The sequence below is a fragment of the Lissotriton helveticus genome, chromosome 3_1 (genome assembly GCF_964261635.1).
Source record: "Lissotriton helveticus chromosome 3_1, aLisHel1.1, whole genome shotgun sequence".
NCBI lineage: Eukaryota > Metazoa > Chordata > Amphibia > Caudata > Salamandridae > Lissotriton > Lissotriton helveticus.
The window spans coordinates 1,987,779,875-1,987,805,099 of NC_136061.1; the positions used below are offsets into that span (position 1 = coordinate 1,987,779,875).

Here is a 25,225-nt window from a genome sequence, read left to right on the forward strand (position 1 = left end):
TCCAGTAAGTCTTGTGCAGGAGCCAAAATTTTGTCTGCGCTAGTACCGGTGAGATTTTGTTTAGAGCGGGAGAGGCCCAGACGAGATGGTGTTCCTTGTCGCTGAGTGAGGTGTCTAGTTGTTTTTCCCAATATGTGGTTGCCTTGTAGTTAATCTTGGTGGCGCTGGGGCAAAGTAGCTTGTAGAGATGTGATACCTGGTGGCCATTTCTATTGAGATTCGTCATGTATTGAAAGACTGTCGGCTTATGTTTTGCTAATTTAGTTTTTGACAGGGCTGTTCTGATTTTCAGGAAGTTGTACAGTTCTATGTCTGGGAGTTTATGCTTATTTTTTAGTTTGCTGAAGGTGATCGGTGTTCCCTCTTCATCAAGCTGCCCCTGGGTAGGAGCCCAGATCTAGTGCAAGCTTTTGACATGTTTTCTGTGGCTGTCGATAGTTTGTTAGCATTTTAAACAGGAGCGGGCTATGAAGTCCGTGTAAAACTCCAGGGAAGAAGTGCTCAGTTACTTTAGGTCACCAGGGCTCTTGCAATTGTCTAGGCTCCTTGCAGTAGTACACAAGCAATGAGAACTTAAGTATGCTTTCCTCCAGCTTCTCTATTAGCAGTGTATCGGAACCTTTGCACCTCGACAAAACCTCCTTTGCAACATTTGTAGAAATGTGTGATCCCAAGCACAATGCACTTCCTGCATCCTCCTACTGCCCTGTGTATTGCAAGCCTTGCCCTCTCCCTCCCACCCCCTAGGCATGCATCATACGAGAACACTAAATATAAAATGTTCTGTTATTTCTCTCAGCATTTGGCATGTAGGCCTAGTTTGAACTTTGTAAGTTATGCAGGGTGTTTTATTTGGCACTCTAAATACCTGTTTTGGTCTTTTACATTTCTAAAAAAGGGGCTGGAAATCTACCTGGTGGCAGGAAAGATAGTCAAAGCTCATGAGTCTGCTGAGGGCAGGTATTGACACAGGTATTTATTTTCGAATATTTGTATTGGGTTTGATTAGGTTTCCCACATTTTGTTGTCTTAAGCGCATTACCAACATTTCTAGAAATAAATGAGAGGTGTGCTGGTAACACAGCACATCTTAAAACTGATTTCTAAAAAACTTTCTGTTGCCGGGCCAGTTTTATGGCAACAACTCCGCAAACCATGTTTACATTAATTATTTCCCAAAACCTCTGGAGAAGTTAAAAACATGGCATAATTGGCTGGCCGAAATGTTAGTTTTGGACCTGTCATATAAGTCATAATTTCTGGAAAGTTTCAAGCCTAGTACTTTAGGAGCATAGACAACCCTGGCATCCGCTACATGGTGGTCAAAGTAAAAAAGGTTGGTGATCTTTAACATCCACACAGAGCAGTAGTGCGGTTACATAAAGTTTTGCACACGGTAATCCTTAAAATCTGAGTTACTCAGAAGTCATTCCGCTGCAGGAACGTCCTCTTCCTAACTTTTACAGTGTGCACGGTATGATCCTAATCCAACCCTTATCCTCTTAGTTTGATATTAACTTATTCCCTTCTTCCAACAGCATGTTCTGTAGCCCTTGTGAAGGGCCATGCCCTAAAATCTGTGAAGAAGAGAAAACCATCGACTCGGTTACATCTGCGCAAAACCTTCAAGGCTGCACTGTACTCAAGGGCAATCTGCTTATCAACATCCGGAAAGGCAGTAAGTACACCTGTCGGCGCCATTGCATGAATGAAAACGATTGTTGTAATTATTGATGTCGAGGAATCTGCTCCCTGCATCTGTTTCGACTGAGAATTTCCCAAGAGTTGCCATTTTGTGTTTGATACTCTGAGCATACATGGCCTGCTGTGTGGTCTAGCATGAAGCTAGGCTAAAGGCCAACATTGATAATACATCTTAATTGTAGCAAGAGTGTTTTGCCTATTGATGTGATGGTTTACATTTAGAATGTTATGATATAAATAAATACAAAAACGCATAAGAATTTATAAACCCACAGTGTAAGCGTGTATTATCCCAAATAAATGCCGCAGGGTAAGAGCTTCTAGCTAAACTGCTTCATGTGTTATTTATCTCGGTGTTGTGCAATAATTCTGTCCAGTGTGAAAGTTTAGAAATGGTGTGTTCACCTCACTGGACCGCAGAGCAGTGAACTGAACACATTAGAAATAGAACCGGCTTTACAGAAATGAAAAGTGAAATACGGGCCAAACACAATCTGGAAATGAAAACCCAGAAAATGCAAAATGTTTACTTTAATGCCGACCTTTGATAAGGGATTCTTTTATCCAAATAAAACCCCTCAACAAAAAATCAGATGGAAGACTTATCTAGAAGGTACACTCTGCTTTCTGACCTGTCTCACTAGGTTGTTTGATTTTTGTTCAGTAATAGTTGATACTAGAGCTTGAAATGTCCCTTCAGCGTTGGAAAGTGTAAGTCTCCCACTATGTTCGAGGCATTCATAGCTCTACAACATCATGTCTTGTTTTTCGACTGGATGCAAAAATGAAATTCCTCTGAACAAGTGCAAATAAAAATTAAAGGAGCTCCCAAGCTCAAACAGAAATCCTGCAAACAGATACGTCCTCTTGTACACTCCCACTGCACTGATCCTCCTTCCTCCACCCGAGCCTACACCTACTTCTCAGCTTATTTTTCTAGGTGGAGGTCCCATAGACTTCCTGTGACCCATACACCATCAAAGCACTGCACCGTTAAACAAGAAAACAGTATGAGAGTAGCACTACTAGAAATCTTGATAGGTCCACAGTGATAAACTCAGCAGTGGTGTTCTAGCTCCTCCCGTGGCAAGGATTATTTTGAAAGTAGACCCCTGTGGGAGCTTAGGGAGTGAATTTTGAGGTGGCATATGGGTTACAGATTGATTGGGAGAGGACTCAGTCTTTGTACAAGCACACAGACTAATACACTTCTGTATCATGGGTTGGGCTAGAGTTGATTTCAAGCACAAGAGTCCAGGAATTGGAAATGGCGGAGATAAATAATCTGCATATGATCGATGAATCAAAGTCTTGAAGTCTCAGTGTCATGAAGCTTTAGTCGTTTTACACCCATTGAATAGTGCTAGTGTTTCATAGAAAGCTAAGCCTGACTTAAAGAGGCAGCAAACATTCAAAGGTTGTGCTGTGTAACTGTATATTTTGTATGCATAAAAGAATTAAGGGTGAGTTGTTGGGTCAATTTCAGTGCATGCAAAGCTAAAATTGTCTCAAGTGGAAACAATTGAAAAAGTGTCATCCAGTGTACAGTGAAGTAACATTTTTTTATAGCCCAGACCTGGGTCGCTAACAATCACCAACAATACACATTCTAGAATGTTGATTTGTTTGGTGATGTCATCTTGGGTTTTGAGATCAATTGTGGCATTATTCATCGAATAGGACCTTTAAATTGCTATAAAGATAAGTTTACAATAAGCCAAACTTAAACTAAGATACATATAGCATGGTCGTTGCCCACCTTCGTGGATATCTGAGGTCCTCCCCAACCTTTAGCTTATTATTTTCATGTTCTTCTAGCTAAGCAATTCAGATGGCGATTTTACTTTTATCACTCCTGTGGATGTTTTGTGCTTTTCGTGTCTTTTATTCTCGTTGCTTTGTAATTCTCACTCCTTTTACCCACCCCAACATGTTATTTAAAGGGTTCCAAGTTGCAACAACGCATTTACTAGCTCCAGAAATATTTTGTTGTCCAACAGGGTGTGCTTGTTAATTTCGTGCTTTGTATCCATTCCAACTATTTCGATTTCAGCTTTGGCAAATTAACACTCCCTACCTCGGCTTACCTCAGTGATGAAGGAAGTTGCGTTGCACATGTGCCCACATTTACAACTGTACACGAGTCTTGTCGGTGCTTTGCCAAATCAGCGACTGTTGAAAGCTCAGAACGTGTTCCTGGCAGGAGTCTGCAGTATTCTTGGAAAGGCATTCATATCCCTGCATAAGTTATGAATGGAGCTATAACCGTATCTCATTTCGCTCTTTACCTGTCTGGCTCTTTTGTTTTGAAATGGAATCAATTACTGTTTCTGAACACTGCCTTACCTCCTACTGTTTATAAGATGGATGTGAGTTTTGAAATTAATTAAATAAATGTTTGAATTGTTGTCTTGAAGATATTAATGAATGTTCTACTGGACAAAAAGATCCTCTGAATTGTAGTTTATATATGCTGTTAGACTTCTCCATGTTAAAAGCATCTTCCCACTTCAGTAAGGACCTAATATTTCATTTTGAGGCCTTGCCTCTAGACCGATTTAGGTGTGTGTTGTTGAAGACATTTTGTCTCCAACACTTTGAAACATGCACTTTCAGTTCAGCTCCTCGTTCATGATTAGATGACTTTATTTATCTCATTTCCATGCTTTCTATATTTTTTGTATGTTCTGCCACAGGAGCATTTCTTTACCATGTTTTGATTGGATGAATTTTCCTTTCATTACTTTAATTCAGGCAACAACTTTATTTTCTTTTGCTTTTAGCAGTTTGTGTTTTATTGCTTTTTTCTACCTCTCCTATTTGTACTGCTTCCCGCTCGCACCCCTGCGCTCTTTGTTGAACTCTCTGCTTGTCCGTTGTTTCCCACACATCCCCATCCTGCTCTGCTTTAAAAAGTACTCGCCTTTATTCTGTTGCTCCCACTTCCTTCCACGCTTGTTGCCCATTACACACTCCTTGCCCCATAACTGCTCTCAAGCCCGTCCCATTATTTGTTTCAATGTTTTGGTGAGCTTGGCAGCTACATTTTTCTGCTGGGCTTCGCCTTTTTAGAAATGCAATTTTGTGCACCTTTTTTTCATGTATTTATTTATTTTAATTTAGTTCACCAAAGGTGACCGTCATTTTAGAAAAGTAAATTAAAATGAAAGAAAATTGGCAGTGCATCATGACTTACGATTGTGTGCTGATGCATATTAGCATATACGTCACCACTTTGCCACTGTCATTGTGTCATGACGCATACTGCCCATGCGTGTTGACACTTATACATCATTGCACATTTACTTATGCATACCACTTTTTCCTGATGGTAAACAGCATCATTACAGTAGATCGGCATTGCCAAAGACAACAGGCAAAAACAATTGGCTTAGTCAATGCTTGTTTATTGCTTAATCTGTGGACTTACACTACAGTTGCATGTACTCCCCCCTCTACCCTCCCTGCAAAAGTCTAGTACAGTATATTTTTATTTGCCACAGATCTTTAGTCAAGTCTTTATCAGTATAATAACACTGATTACCAAGTGTGACATAATCTCTCAGCCTTTGCAGTGCTTACCTTATTGGCTTTAGAAGGTCTGGGACCTCGATACTGTTCTTAGGATCAGAGTTACCTTCAGCACCAGATAACTTCCCCACTGCATCCCATTTCAGTGACCACCAACAAGTAGAGGCACCTCTGGTATTTCAGATTATTTGCTCTGACTTCCTAGTAGATATCACTTTTGTGCTTGTCGTAATATAGCCTGCCATAGCGTGCTATATCAACTATTAAAGGCCCGCTGCATAATTAAAGGCACGAGCTGAAGGCAAGGGCTTTAACAAGGGAGCTGGCCTTGGCCGTTATAGCCCAGCTGCAGAGGGCTACAAGGCTATTAGACTATTCCGCCACTAGAGAGCAGAACGTTCTAACAAATAAAACAAAGGCCTCCGTGAGCTCCATGAGGCCTTTGTTCACAGCAACACCTGTGAATGACAAACATTGGAATGTTGGAGCTCAGGGCTTACCAGTGCTCCATTGTTTTCAATGGAGCTCCCAACATTCCTATGTTCTAATATAGCCTTATAGCCCAACATAGCAGGCTCTACTGGCCATTAAAGGCCTGCTCCAGTGTTCAGTGAGGGCCTTTAACAAGGCAGCAGGCCCTTAATGGCTAGTAGAGACCGTTACGTCGGGCTCTAAGGCTATGAGAAAATGTTATAATTTGTAAAACAAAGGCCTCATGAAGCCCGAGGGGGTTAAAATCCTCTTTGGCTCCGTGAGTTATGTGTTCACAGCACAAACATTGCATTGTTGATGCTCCGGGCTTCTACCAGCTGTTAGAAGCCCGGAAAACTCCATTGTCTTCAGTGTAGCTCTCCAACATTCCAATTTTCTAATTAACATTGGAAGATACTGCTGGAAGCTTTTTCAGGTGCCATTTGAATTCTGATCCCTTACGCTGCAATACCCACCATTGTACTGTTGTACATTATTTTATTTGCAACACAATCTATTACCATTGTTGCTAGAAGGACCTTGAAGCCTTAAGCATATTGGTCGATGCCATTTAAAATGTTCCTCCGATAGTTTACCATTTTATTGCAAGTAGTGTCCGTTTTTTAGGTCTCGCCTGACCCAGTGCATGTGCTGGTCTGGCGAGACATTTAGTGAGGGCTCAAAAAATGCAACCATGGCCAGCCTGACCAGCCTAGAGTTGCAGTGCATGTGCACGGGTGCGCGCTTGGGAGGCGAGACGCCAAATGGCAAACCTCGGCATACTCATTAAGCGCCCAAGATCACTTTTGCCCGCGATCACTTTAGCAGCGCCCCTTTGATGTTCTCGTTCAAAGAACATCAAACATCAAAAAATATGTCACTTTCGCCCGCGATCACTTTAGCAGCGCCCCTGTGATGATTTTGTTCAAAGAACATCAAATATCAAAGAACATGTTGTTGTGTTAATGCTTTGCTGTGCCCATTTCTTTCTTTCCACAAACTCGATGTTTGTGTTCCTTTATTTTGAGATTCTTTTAGTATTACTGTCACACACACAACCACACACACAACCACACACATACACACAACTACACCCATACACACAACCACATACACACAACCACATACACACAACCACATACACACAACCACACACATACAACCAGACACATACACACAACCACACACATACACGCAACCACACATACACACAACCACACACACACAACCACACACATACACGCAACCACACACACACTACACACATACACACCACCACACACACACAACCACACATACACACAACCACACACACGCAACCACACAAATACATGCAACCACACACATACACGCAACCACACACATACACGCAACCACACACACACTACACACAACCACACACACAACCACACATACACACAACCACACACAACCACACACACACAAGCAACTACACACATACACACAACCACATACACACAACCACATACACACAACCACATACACACAACCACATACACACAACCACATACACACAACCAGACACATACACACAACCACACACACGCAACCACACACATACACGCAACCACACACATACACGCAACCACACACATACACGCAACCACACACATACACGCAACCACACACATACACGCAACCACACACATACACGCAACCACACACATACACGCAACCACACACATACACGCAACCACACACATACACGCAACCACACACATACATGCAACCACACACATACACGCAACCACACACATACACGCAACCACACACATACACGCAACCACACACATACACGCAACCACACACATACACACAACCACACACACACAACCACACACAACCACACATACACACAACCTCACACAACCACACATACACACAACCACACATACACACAACCACACATACACACAACCACACGCACAACCACATGCACAACCACACCCACAACCACACCCACAACCACACCCACAACCACACGCACAACCACACGCACAACCACACCCACAACCACACGCACAACCACACACACACACAAACATAACCACACACACAACCACTTACAACCACACACACAACCACACACACACAACCACACCAACACACACAATCACACACAACCACACGCACAACCACACACACACAACCACACGCACAACCACACACACAACCCCACACACAACCACACACACAACCACACACACAACCACACACACAACCACACACACAACCACACACACAACCCCACACACAACCACACGCACAACCACACACACACAACCACACGCACAACCACACGCACAACCACACACACAACCACACACACAACCACACACAACCACACACAACCACACGCACAACCACACGCACAACCACACACAACCACACACACAACAACCACTCACAACCACATACCCCCACACACACAACCACACAAACACACACAACCACACACAACCACACAGACACACAACCATACACACACACAACCACACACACACACAACCACACACACAACCCCAAACACAGCCACAAACACAGCCACACACACAACCACACACAGTCACCACACACAACCTCACACAGTCACCACACACAACCTCACACAACCTCACACAACCCCACACACAACCACACACATACACACAAACACACACAGCCACACACACACAAACCACACACACACAACTACACACACAACTACACACACAACCACATTCACAGAACCACACACACACAAACCACACAGACAACCACACACACATCCACACACACACAACCACACATCCACACACACAACCGCACCCACACACAACCATACGCATACACACAACCACATACACAACCACGCACACAACCACTCACACACACACAACCACACACACAACCACACACACAACCACACGCACAACCACACGCACAACCACACACACAACCACACAAACATAACCACACACACAACCACTTACAACCACACACACAACCACACCCACACACAACCACACCCACACACAACCACACAAACACACATAACCACACACAACCCCACACACAACCCCACACACAACCCCACACGCACCAAACCACACACACAACCACACACACAACCACACACACACAACCACACACACACAACCACACATACAACCACACACACACACAACCGCACACACACAACTGCACACGCACAACCACACAACCGCACACGCACAACCACACGCTCACAACCACACACGCACAAACACACGCACAGTCACACACACAACCACACACACACAACCACACACACAACCACACATACAACCACGCACACACAACCACATGCACAACTACACACACAACCACACACAACCACACACACAACCACACACAAACACAACCACACACACACACAACCACACACACACACAACCACACACAACCACACACACAAACCACACACACACACAACCACACACACACACAACCACACACACACACAACCACACACACAAAAACACACACACAAAAACACACACAACCACACACCCACACAACCACACACATACAACCACACACACCTACAACCACACACAACCACACACAACCACACACAACCACACACACTACCACACACGCACAACCACACATACAACCACACACACCACACACACAACCACAACCACACCCACAACCACACCCACAACCACACGCACAACTACAGCCACACACACAGCCACACACACAGCCACACACACACACAGCCACACACACAACCACACACACACACACAGCCACACACACAGAGACACAACCATACACACAACCACACACACAAAACCACAAACACACAACCACACACGCAACAGCACACACAACACAACCACACACACAACCACACACACACAGGTTGACTGTTCTAAGATTTAAACGTAAGAGAATGGGTGGCACGCGTTTGTCGGTACTAGGCCCCACTTTGTGGAATTCCCTTCCAATTGAAATTAGACTAACCTCAGAATATTTCAGCTTCAGAAAAAACCTCAAAACATGGTTATTCACCCAAGTCTATTGTTAGAGCCGAAGAATAGCCCACCTCTCCTCTCAACGCCATGAGATCGTTGGTATACGAGCGCTTTTGTAAGTTCCATAAACAAAAACACAACCACAACCACACACAACCGCACACATACACACAACCAAACACACACAGCCACACACACACAGCCACACACACCACACACACACATAACTACACACATACACACAACCACACACACACACAACCACACACAACCACACATACACACAACCACACACACACAACCATACACATACACGCAACCACACGCAACCACACACACACTACACACATACACACAACCGCATACACACAACCATACACACAACCACACACACAACCACACACAACCACACCACAACCACACCCACACCCACAACCACAGCCACACACACAGCCCCACACACAGCCCCACACACAGCCACACACACAGCCCCACACACAGCCACACACACAGCCACACACACAGCCCCACACACAGCCACACACACAGCCACACACACAGCCACACACAGCCACACACACACACACAGCCACACACACACACAGCCACACACACAGCCACACAACCACACACACACAACCACACACACACACACAACCACACACACAAAACCACAAACACACACAACCACACACGCAACAATACACACAACACAACCACACACACAGCCACACACACACAGGTTGACTGTTCTAAGATTTAAACGTAAGAGAATGGGTGGCACGCGTTTGTCGGTACTAGGCCCCACTTTGTGGAATTCCCTTCCAATTGAAATTAGACTAACCTCAGAATATTTCAGCTTCAGAAAAAAACTCAAAACATGGTTATTCACTCAAGTCTATAGTTAGAGCCAAAGGATAGCCCACCTATCCTCTCAGCGCCATGAGATCGTTGGTATACGAGCGCTTTTGTAAGTTCCATAAACAAAAACACAACCACACACACAACCGCACACATACACACAACCAAACACACACAGCCACACACACAACAACCCACAACCACACACAACCACACACATACACAACCACACACATACACAACCACACACACACACAACCACACACACACAACCACACACACACAACCACACACACAACCACACGCACAACCACACGCACAACCACACGCACAACCACACACCCACAACACACAACCACACACAATCACATGCACAACCACACACGCAACCACCTAACCACACACAACCACACCACCCCACCACAACCACACACACACACAACCACACACACACAACCACGCACACACAACCACGCACACACAACCACGCACACACAACCACGCACACACAACCACACACAACCACGCACACACAACCACACACACAAACACACACACAAACACACACAGCCACACACACACAGCCACACATACAACCGCACACACACACACACACACAACCGCACACACACAACTGCACACGCACAACCACACAACCGCACACGCACAACCACACGCTCACAACCGGACACACACAAACACACGCACAGTCACACACACAACCACACACACAACTACACACACAACCACACACACAACCACACACACAACCACAAACACACCCACACACAGCCTCACGCACAACCACATGCACAACCACACATTCAACCACCCACACACACACAACCACCCACAAAAAACCACACACAACCAAACACAGCCACACACACAACCACACACAACCACACACACAACCACACGCATAAACACACGCAGCCACACACACAGAACCACACACATACACACAACCACACACATACACACAACCACACACATCCACACACACACACACACAGGTTGACTGTTCGTAATGGGTGGCTCGCGTTTGTCGGTACTATGCCCCACTTTGTGGAATTCCCTTCCAATTGAAATTAGACTAACCTCAGAATATTTCAGCTTCAGAAAAAACCTCAAAACATGGTTATTCACCCAAGTCTATTGTTAGAGCCGAAGAATAGCCCACCTCTCCTCTCAACGCCATGAGATCGTTGGTATACGAGCGCTTTTGTAAGTTCCATAAACAAAAACACAACCACAAGCACAACCACACACAACCGCACACATACACACAACCAAACACACACAGCCACACACACAGCAACACACACAGCCACACACACATAACTACACACATACACACAACCACACACACACAACCACACACACACAACCACACACAACCACACATACACACAACCACACACACACAACCATACACATACACGCAACCACACGCAATCACACACACACTACACACATACACACAACCGCATACACACAACCATACACACAACCACACACACAACCACACACACAACCACACACACAACCACAACCACACCACAACCACACCCACACCCACAACCACAGCCACACACACAGCCCCACACACAGCCACACACACAGCCCCACACACAGCCACACACACAGCCCCACACACAGCCCCACACACAGCCCCACACACAGCCACACACACAGCCACACACACAGCCACACACACAGCCACACACACAGCCACACACAGCGCCACACACACACACAGCCACACACACACACACAGCCACACACACACACACAGCCACACACACAGCCACACACACAGCCACACACACAGCCACACAACCACACACACACGACCACACAACCACACACACACACACAACCACACACACACAACCACACACACAAAACCACAAACACACACAACCACACACGCAACAATACACACAACACAATCACACACACAGGTTGACTGTTCTAAGATTTAAACGTAAGAGAATGGGTGGCACGCGTTTGTCGGTACTAGGCCCCACTTTGTGGAATTCCCTTCCAATTGAAATTAGACTAACCTCAGAATATTTCAGCTTCAGAAAAAAACTCAAAGCATGGTTATTCACTCAAGTCTATAGTTAGACCGAAGGATAGCCCACCTATCCTCTCAGCGCCATGAGATCGTTGGTGTACGAGCGCTTTTGTAAGTTCCATAAACAAAAACACAACCACACACACAACCGCACACATACACACAACCAAACACACACAGCCACACACACAACAACCCACAACCACACACAACCACACACATACACAACCACACACACACATACACAACCACACACACACACAACCACACACACACACAACCACACACACAACCACACGCACAACCACACGCACAACCACACGCACAACCACACACCCACCACACACAACCACACACAATCACATGCACAACCACACACGCAACCACCTAACCACACACAACCACCCCACCACAACCACACACACAACCACACACACACAACCACACACACACAACCACACACACACAACCACGCACACACAACCACACACACAACCACACACACAACCACACACAACCACGCACACACAACCACGCACACACAACCACGCACACAAACACACACACACAAACACACACAGCCACACACACACAGCCACACACACACAAACACACAACCACAAACACACCCACACACAGCCTCACGCACAACCACATGCACAACCACACATTCAACCACCCACACACACACAACCACACACAAAAAACCACACACAACCAAACACAGCCACACACAACCACACAACCACACACACAACCACACACACAACCACACACTCAACCACACGCATAAACACACGCAGCCACACACACAGAACCACACACATACACACAACCACACACATACACACAACCACACACATACACACAACCACACACATACACACAACCACACACATACACACAACCACACACATACACACAACCAAACACACACAACAACCACACAACCACACACACCAACCACACTCACACACAACCACACACACGCACAACCACACACACACGCAACCACACACACAACCACACACCCACAGATGCAACACAACCACACGCACAACCACACACACAACCACGCACAACCACATGCACAACCAAACACCCACAGCCAGACACACACAACCAAACACCCACACACACACAACCAAACACACCAAACAAACACACACACACATACAACCACACACAACCACCCCCCCACAAACACACACACACAGAACCACACACAACCACACATACACAACCACACACACAACCACACACATACACACAACAACCACACAACCAAACACACACACAACCACATACACACACAACCACATACACACAACCACATACACACAACCACATACACACAACCAAGCCCACACAACCAAGCACATACACACACACATACACCCACACACACACACATACACACAACCACACACAACCCCATGCACAACCACACATACAACCACACAACCACACACACACACAACCACAGACACAACCACAGACACAACCACAGACACAACCACAGGCACAACCACAGGCACAACCACAGGCACAACCACAGGCACAACCACAGGCACAACCACAGGCACAACCACACGCACAACCACACGCACAACCACAAGAAAAAACCACACGCACAACCACACGCACAACCACACAAACACACAACCACAAACACACAACCACAAACACACAACCACAAACACACACACCCACACACACAACCACACGCACAACCACACGCACAACCACACATACAATCACACACACAACCACATACACACAACCACACACAAAAAAACACACACAACCGAACACACAACAACCACACACTCACACAGCCACACACTCACGCACAACCACAACCACACACACAACCACACGCACAACCACACACACACGCTACCACACAAACACACACAACCACAAAAGATAAAAGCGCCTTGGAGAAACATAGAAATAAAAGACATAAAACAACAAATTAGAAATCTGCAACGTACCTGGCTCAAAACAAACGCCAAACAAGACAAACTTCACCTACAGAAAATTAACAGATTATACAAGTCTGCTATCAAAAAAGCTAAGAAAAGGTACTATTCAGACAGAATTCAAAACGCTAAATGTGTAAATAAAGAATTCTATAAAATACTCAATGAATTTCGCAAACCAAATTTCCTAGAAGACACTCATCCTGTTACTCAAGATTTCACAGGCAAAGTGGCAAATCATTACACGGACGAAGCAGACACGTTGGAATCGTACTTAAAACAGAAACAAAGCACCAGCACTAACCCTTGTACTAAACAACAATCCAAGAATGCTCTAATCAAGCCTCTCCGTTCCTTCCAACACATCTCACACGATGAATTTATGGACCTGGTCAAAGCAAGCAGGCCTGCCGGTTGCCCTTCTGTCCCCCACAAACTTTCAAGACAATTCCTTTAACAACCTCTGCTGCCACTCCAGGAAGAAGAATCATCAACGATTCCTCAACTACTGGAATATTTCCAGAAGAACTCAAAAAGTCATGCATACGCCCTTTACTGAAGAAAACAAACTTGGACCTGCTGAACCCTGACAACTACAGACCCATTACAAATGGACCGTTCCTGGGCAAACTGATAGAAAGAGCAGCGTTTGCCCAGATGTCACAATTCATTGAGGAGAATGACATACGTTCAGACTTCCAAACAGGATTCCGTCCGGGAAGAGGCACTGAATCTGCCCTCCTTGCCATCTGGAATGACCTAAAGAATACAGTTGACTGCAATGGAGTTGCCGCACTACTCCTCTTGGACCTCTCAGCTGCCTTTGACACGGTTGACCATGACACTCTGAAACAAAGACTCTATGAAGACGGCATAGAGGGAACTGCTCTAGACTGGATCGCGTCCTACCTTCCAAACAAAATTAATGTCATCCATACCCCAGCTTTCTCGTCCAAACCATACTCCACAAAAGCAGGGGTCCCTCAAGGTTCTATCATCTAACCCATGCTTTTCAACATCTACATGAAGTCATTACCAGTACTGATCAATAAATGTCACCTTACGTGCTATAACTATGCAGATGGCATGCATATACTCCTTCAACTGGAATGCCCCAAAGACATTGGAAAATCACCAATTTTCAGCTGTCTCACAGCCGTGGATCAGTGGATGACCTGGAGCCATCTCAAATTGAATGCTTCAAAAACTGAAATACTCACGTGTGGCGATTGAAAACATTACAACCCGCTTGCCGCATGGCCTGATGAACTGGGATTACTGCCTAAAGTATCGAAGGAAGTAAGAAACCTCGGAATGAACATGGACTCCAAGCTGTTGATGAACGCCCAAGTGGATAAACTAGCAAGATCAAGCTTTGCTACTATAAAAAGGCTGCGACTAATTTTCCCTCATTTGGGATTTCCACACAAGGTCCAAGCTACCATTTCCCTTGTGTCCAAACTCGATTACGCCAATAGCCTCTACCACGGATCACCTTTAACGACCATGAAAAGACTACAATGGATTGAGAACTCGGCTGCCAGATTATTCTTGCATATCAAACCGCGAGACCATATCTCACCTGCTTAGAAAGCCCTGCATTGGTTACCGGTTGCCAGAAGATCCACGTTCAAGCTGCTTTGTATCACGCACAAAGCAATACATGGAATTGGACCCCTCTTCATCAGGAATAAAATCACCAAACACATTCAACAAAGGAACCTCCGCTCTAAAGGAGCATCTCGCCTCAAAATCCCACCATACAAGAAAAAACCATGGATGGCACATCCTTCTCTGTTCAAGCAGCCAAACTATGGAACTTTTTACCCCCAATATAAGGTCCACCGACAACCACCTTATCTTTAGAAAACTACTCAAGATTTGGCTCTTCCCCACATAAGCACCATACGCAAACAGAAATTTACAGCATATCCGTCTGTATACAAGCATTTTTTTCACAATAGATATGTAACTATCTTTTTGTATTACTTTGTATAAACATGTAAAATAATTATGTTGTTGAGAGAAAAAAAAATCATCTTTGGTCTACATGTACATACTTCCATTGTGCATCTATGTACCTCCCATGTACTTGGATCTGTGTGTCTGTTACTTTTCTCCTGAAAAAGCATATCCAATGCACTACCCTATTTCTCATCCTGTTCCTCTATCAATATCTTTAATCTACATATACGTATCTCCTTTATGTATCTATATACTTTCAATGTAATTATGGATCTATATATTTATCACTTTCTTCTAATTTAGCATTTCCAATGCACTACCCTATTTCTCAGCCTATACTTCGCTCAATATATCTTCTAGCCCAACCTTCTGACTCATCTCAAACTTCTTCTACTACTCCTTCCAATGCACTACCCTATCTCTCATCCTATACATCTATCAATATATCCTCTACATCCACTCTCTCATTTATCCCAAACCCCATACCACTACTATGTTTGCCAAAATAACCCTTTCTAGACTCTCTCCTACTCAACCCCTCCTTGCATCATCTGACACCTCTTTTACTACACCGATCCCCTAAAACAAACCTATCTAAACTCTTCCCTCTGAGTCCTCCCCTCCAAAACTCCTTTTTACTCACCCAAAAGCCTCCTCCTACTGCTAAGACCTAAAAAAAATCCTTCACTCTTTTATCCCTCCACTATCCTTTTCAATCGAAATTAACAGACTAACATGTTCACTTCTCAAATTCCATATTAAACTATACTAATATACTACCCAAATAACTGAATAACATATCCACTACTCAAATTACTTCATATTTTTTTACTATACTAATTTTCAACAATAATCCTTTATGGGTTCCGGAGTGGCATGCTACTCGCCAGAAAAGCGCTTAAACACCCATCAGGGGTCACAAGTGCTAAATGAATGCAAATCTTTCTTCCCCTTTTATCACTCCGCTAACCTTCTCACTCCAAGTAACTGACTAATATGCACCACTGAAATTACTTCATATTTCACCATATTAATTCACCACTAATCCTTTGTAGGCTTCTCGAATAGCGTGCGTCAACAAGAGCTATATAAATACAAACCTTTGTCCTCCTCTATCATTCTGGTATCATGCCAAATCCAATTAACAGACTAACCTATCCACCACTTAAAATGTACTTGCATGTTTCACTATACTAATTCAACACTAATCCTCTATGGGTCCCGAAGTAGCGTGCTACTCGCTGAAAAAGCGCTTTGACGCCTCGTCAGGGGTAGTAAGAGCTATATAAATGCAATTACAATACCTAACAATACAAACAACCGCACACACACACACACAACCACACATTTACACACAACCACGCACACACAACCACTCACAACCACACACACAACCCCACACTCAACCCCACACACAACCACACACACAACCCCACACACAACCACACACACGCAACCACACACACGCAACCACACACACGCAACCACACACATGCAACCACACACACGCAACAACACACACGCAACAACAAACACGCAACCACACACACAAACACACACAACCACCCACAACCACACACAACCACACACACAACCACACACACAACCACACACACAACCGCACACACAACCGCACACACAACCGCACACACACACACACACAACCACACACACACAACCACACACACACAACCACACACACAACCACGCACAACCACACAAACACACACACAAACACACAGAGCCACACACACAAACACACAGAGCCACACACAACCACACACACAACCACACGCACAACCAGACGCACAACCACACAACCACACACAACCACACGCACAACCACACAAACACACAGAGCCACGCACAACCACACGCACAACCACACGCACAACCACACGCACAACCACACGGACAACCGCACGCCCCACCACACACAACCACACACAACCCCACACACAACCCCACACACAATCACACACACAATCACACACAACCACACACACAAACCACACACACACACACAACCACACACACACAACTACACACAACCACATTCACAGAACCACACACAACCACACACACACACCACACACACACACAACCACACACACACACCCACACACAACCGCACCCACAACCGCACCCACACACAACCATTACGCACACACACCCACATCCACAACCACGCACACAACCATGCACACACACACAACCACACACAACCACACACACAACCACACACACAAACCACACTCACAACCACACACACACAACCACACACACACAACCACACACACAACCCCACATGCACACAACCACACGCACAATCACACACACAACCACACATACAACCGCACAACCACGCACACACAACCACACACAAACACAACCGCACACACCTACAACTACACACACACACAACCACACACAACCACACGTACAACCACGCACATAACCACGCACACAACCAAACACACAACCGCACACACAACCAAACACACAACCACACACAACCACACACGCACAACCACACAACCACACAAACACACACAACCACACACACAAACACACAGAGCCACATGCACAACCACACGCACAACCACACGCACAACCACACGCACAACCACACGCACAACCACACGCACAACCACACGCACAACCACACGCACAACCACACGCACAACCACACACAAACACACACAAACACACACAACCACACACAACCACACACACACACAGAGCCACACACACAACCACACGCACAACCACATGCACAACCAGACGCCCAACCACACGCACAACCACACAACCACACACAACCCCACACACAAGCCCACACACAACCACATACACAATCACACACAGCCACACACACAAACCACACACACAACCACACATCCACACCCACAACCGCACCCACACACAACCATACGCGCACACACAACCACACACACAACCACGCACACAACCACGCACACACACACAACCACACACACAACCCCACACACAACCACACACACAACCACACACACAAACCACACACTCACACCACACACTCACAACCACACACACACAACCACACACACAATCACACGCACAATCACACACACACACAACCACAAACAAAAACACACACACAAAAACACACACAACCGCTCACCCTCACAACCGCACATACCTACAACCACACACACACACAACCACACACACAACCACACGTACAACCACACACACAACCACACCAACCACACACAACCACACCCACCACACACACAACCACACCCACCACACACACAACCACACCCACCACACAACAAACACACACCACCACACACACAACCACACACACAACCACCACACACACAACCACACACACACAACCACACCCACACACACAACCACACCCACACACACACAACCACACCCACACAACCACACCCACACAACCACACCCACACGCACAACCACACGCACAACCACACGCACAGCCACAGCCACACACACAACCACACACACACAACCACACACGCACAACCACACACGCACAACCACACACGCACAACCACACAAACACACACAACCACACACACACACACAGAGCCACACACAACCACACACACAACCACACGCACAACCACACGCACAACCACATGCACAACCACATGCCCAACCACATGCCCAACCACATGCCCAACCACACGCCCAACCACACGCACAACCACACAACCCCACACACAACCACACACACAACCCCACACACAACCCCACACACAACCACACACACAATCACACACAGCCACACACACATAAACCACACACACACAACCACACACACACAACCACACACACAACTACACACACAACCACATTCACAGAACCACACACACAACCACACACACACAAACCACACACTCACAACCACACACAACCACACAGCCACACACACAACCACACCCAACCACACATCCACACCCACAACCGCACACAACCATACGCACACACACAACCACATACACAACCACGCACACAACCACGCACACACACACAACCACACGCCCAACCACACGCCCAACCACACGCCCAACCACACGCCCAACCACACGCCCAACCACACGCCCAACCACACGCCCAACCACACGCCCAACCACACGCACAACCACACGCACAACCACACGCCCAACCACACGCACAACCACACAACCCCAACCACACAACCCCACACACAACCCCACACACAACCACACACACAACCCCACACACAACCACACACACAATCACACACAGCCACACACACATAAACCACACACACAACCACACACACAACCACACACACAACTACACACACAACCACATTCACAGAACCACACACAACCACACACACACAAACCACACACTCACAACCACACACAACCAAACCACACACTCACAACCACACACAACCACACATCCACACACACAACCACACCCAACCACACATCCACACCCACAACCGCACACAACCATACACACACAACCACATTCACAACCACGCACACAACCACGCACACACAACCACACACACAACCCCCCACACAACCACAAACACACACAACCACACACGCAACAATACACACAACACGACCACACACACAACCACACACACACAGGTTGACTGTTCTAAGATTTAAACGTAAGAGAATGGGTGGCACGTGTTTGTCGGTACTAGGCCCCACTTTGTGGAATTCCCTTCCAATTGAAATTAGACTAACCTCAGAATATTTCAGCTTCAGAAAAAAACTCAAAACATGGTTATTCACCCAAGTCTATTGTTAGAGCCGAAGGATAGCCCACCTCTCCTCTCAGCGCCATGAGATCGTTGGTATACGAGCGCTTTTGTAAGTTACATAAACATAAACAAAAACACAACCACACACAACCGCACACATACACACAACCACACACACACAGCCACACACACAACCACACACACAACCACACAAATACACAACCACACAAATACACAACCACACACACAACCACACGTACAACCACACGCACAACCACACGCACAACCACACACCCACAACACACACACAACCACACACACAATCACACAATCATCTAACCACACGCACAACCACACGCACAACCACACCACCACAACCACACACACACACACCACATACAAACACACAACCACACACACACACAACCACACACACACACAACCACACACAACCACACACAACCACACACACACACACACACACAACCACCCACACACGCACACACAACCACGCACTCACACACACACACACACAACCACACCACATACAACCACACACACACACAACCACACACACACAGCCACACACACACACAACCACACACAACACACACAACACAACAACACACACAACACAACCACACACACACAACCACACACACTGGTTGACTGTTCTAAGATTTAAACGTAAGAGAATGGGTGGCTCGCGTTTGTCGGTACTAGGCCCCACTTTGTGGAATTCCTTTCCAATTGAAATTAGACTGACCTCAGAATATTTCAGCTTCAGAAAAAAACTCAAAACATGGTTATTCACCCAAGTCTATTGTTAGAGCCGAAGGATAGCTCACCTCTCCTCTCAGCGCCATGAGATCGTTGGTATATGAGCGCTTTTTTAAGTTACATGAACAAAAACACAACCACACACACAACCGCACACATACACACAACCAAACACAGCCACACACACAACACACAACCACACACATACAACCACACACACACACATACAACCACACACACACACAACCACACACATACACAACCACACACACAACCACCCGACACACACGACACACAACCACATACCCACAACACACCCACAACACACAACCACACACACAATCACATGCACCACCACACACACAACCACCCCACCACAACCACACACACACACATACAACCACACATACAACCACACACACAACCACACACACAACCACACACACAACCACACACACAACCACACACACAACCACACACACTCACGCACACACAACCACGCACACACAACCACGCACACAGACACACACACACAGCCACACACAAACACACAACCAAAACCCACACACAACCACACGCACAACCACGCACAACCACAACCACATGCACAACCACACATTCAACCACCCACACAACCACACACAAAAACCACACACAACCAAACACACACAGCCACACACACACACAACCACACACTCAACCACACGCACACCCACACAACCACACGCACACACACTTAACCACACACATACACACACACCAAACACACACAACCACACACACCAACCACACACACACATGCAACCACACACACCAACCACACACACACACAACCACACAACCACACACATACACACAACCACACACATACACACACAAACCAAACACACACAACCACACACACCAACCACACACACACACACGCAACCACACACACAACCACACACACAACCACACACCCACAGACGCAACACAACCACACACACAACCACACGCACAACCACACAAACAACCATATACAACCACACGCACAACCACACAAAAAAAACACACAACCAAACACACACAGCCACACACAACCAAACACACAGCCACACACACAACATCCACACACACACATACAACCACACACACACACATACAACCACACACACACACAACCACACACATACACAACCACACACACAACCACCCGACACACACGACACACAACCACATACCCACAACACACCCACAACACACAACCACACACACAATCACATGCACCACCACACACACAACCACCCCACCACAACCACACACACACACACATACAACCACACATACAACCACACATACAACCACACACACAACCACACACACAACCACACACACACAACCACACACACAACCACACACACAACCACACACACTCACACACACACAACCACAACCACGCACACAAACACACACACACAGCCACACACAAACACACAACCAAAACCCACACACAACCACACGCACAACCACGCACAACCACGCACAACCACAACCACATGCACAACCACACATTCAACCACCCACACAACCACACACAAAAACCACACACAACCAAACACACACAGCCACACACACACACAACCACACACTCAACCACACGCACACCCACACAACCACACGCACACACACTTAACCACACACATACACACACACCAACCACACACAACCACACACACCAACCACACACACACATGCAACCACACACACCAACCACACACACAACCACACACACACACAACCACACAACCACACACATACACACAACCACACACATACACACACAAACCAAACACACACAACCACACACACCAACCACACACACACACACGCAACCACACACACAACCCCACACAACCACACACCCACAGACGCAACACAACCACACACACAACCACACAAACAACCATATACAACCACACGCACAACCACACAAAAAAACACACAACCAAACACACACAGCCACACACAACCAAACACACAGCCACACACACAACATCCACACACACACAACATCCACACACATATACAACCACACACACTACACACAACAACCACACAACCAAACACACACACAACCACATACACACACAACCACATACACACACAACCACACACACAACCAAGCACACCCCCCACACACACACACACACACCCACACACCCACCCACACATACACACACACACACAACCACACACACAATCACGCACAACCACATGCACAACCACATATACAACCACACACACCACACACACACACACAACCAAACACACAACCATATGCACAACCACACACACACAACCAAACCCACAACCAAATACACAACCACAAACACAAAACCACAAACACACCCACACACAACCACATGCACAACCACACATACAACCACCCACACACACAACCACATACACACAACCACACACAAAAAACCACACACAACCGAACACACACAGCCACACACACACACAACCACACACACACAACCACACACTCCTGCACAACCACACACACAAACACACGCACAACCACACACACACGCAACCACACAAACACACACAACCACACAAACACACACAACCACCCACACAACCACAAAAGAAAAAAGCGCCTTGGAGAAACATAGAAATAAAAGACATAAAACAACAAATTAGAAAGCTGCAACGTACCTGGCTCAAAACAAACGCCAAACAAGACAAACTTCACCTACAGAAAATTAACGGATTATACAAGTCTGCTATCAAAAAAGCTAAAAAAAAGGTACTATTCAGACAGAATTCAAAACGCTAAATGTGCAAATAAAGAATTCTATAAAATACTCAATGAATTTCGCAACCAAATTGCCTAGAAGACACTCATACTGTTACTCATGATTTCACAGGGAAAGTGGCAAATCATTACACGGACGAAGCAGACATGTTGGAAATGTACTTAAAACAGAAACAAAGCACCAGCACTAACCATTGTAATCAAGCCTCTCTGTTCCTTCCAACACATCTCACACGATGAATTTATGGA

The 25,225-nt window shown here is 46.1% G+C and overlaps 1 protein-coding gene across 4 annotated transcripts in view; it reads left to right on the forward strand.

The window, feature by feature from the left end:
• IGF1R (insulin like growth factor 1 receptor) overlaps window positions 1–25,225 on the forward strand; it is a 1,553,571-nt gene that overhangs the window by 802,183 nt on the left and 726,163 nt on the right. For all 4 annotated transcript variants that reach the window (XR_013608878.1, XM_078683133.1, XM_078683132.1 and 1 more), the window contains one exon: window positions 1,539–1,678. Coding sequence is in view for 3 of the 4 variants with exons in the window: in XM_078683133.1 (XP_078539259.1) it covers window positions 1,539–1,678 (140 nt within the window). In the remaining variant the exon portion in view is untranslated. The remainder of the gene's footprint in view (window positions 1–1,538; window positions 1,679–25,225) is intronic.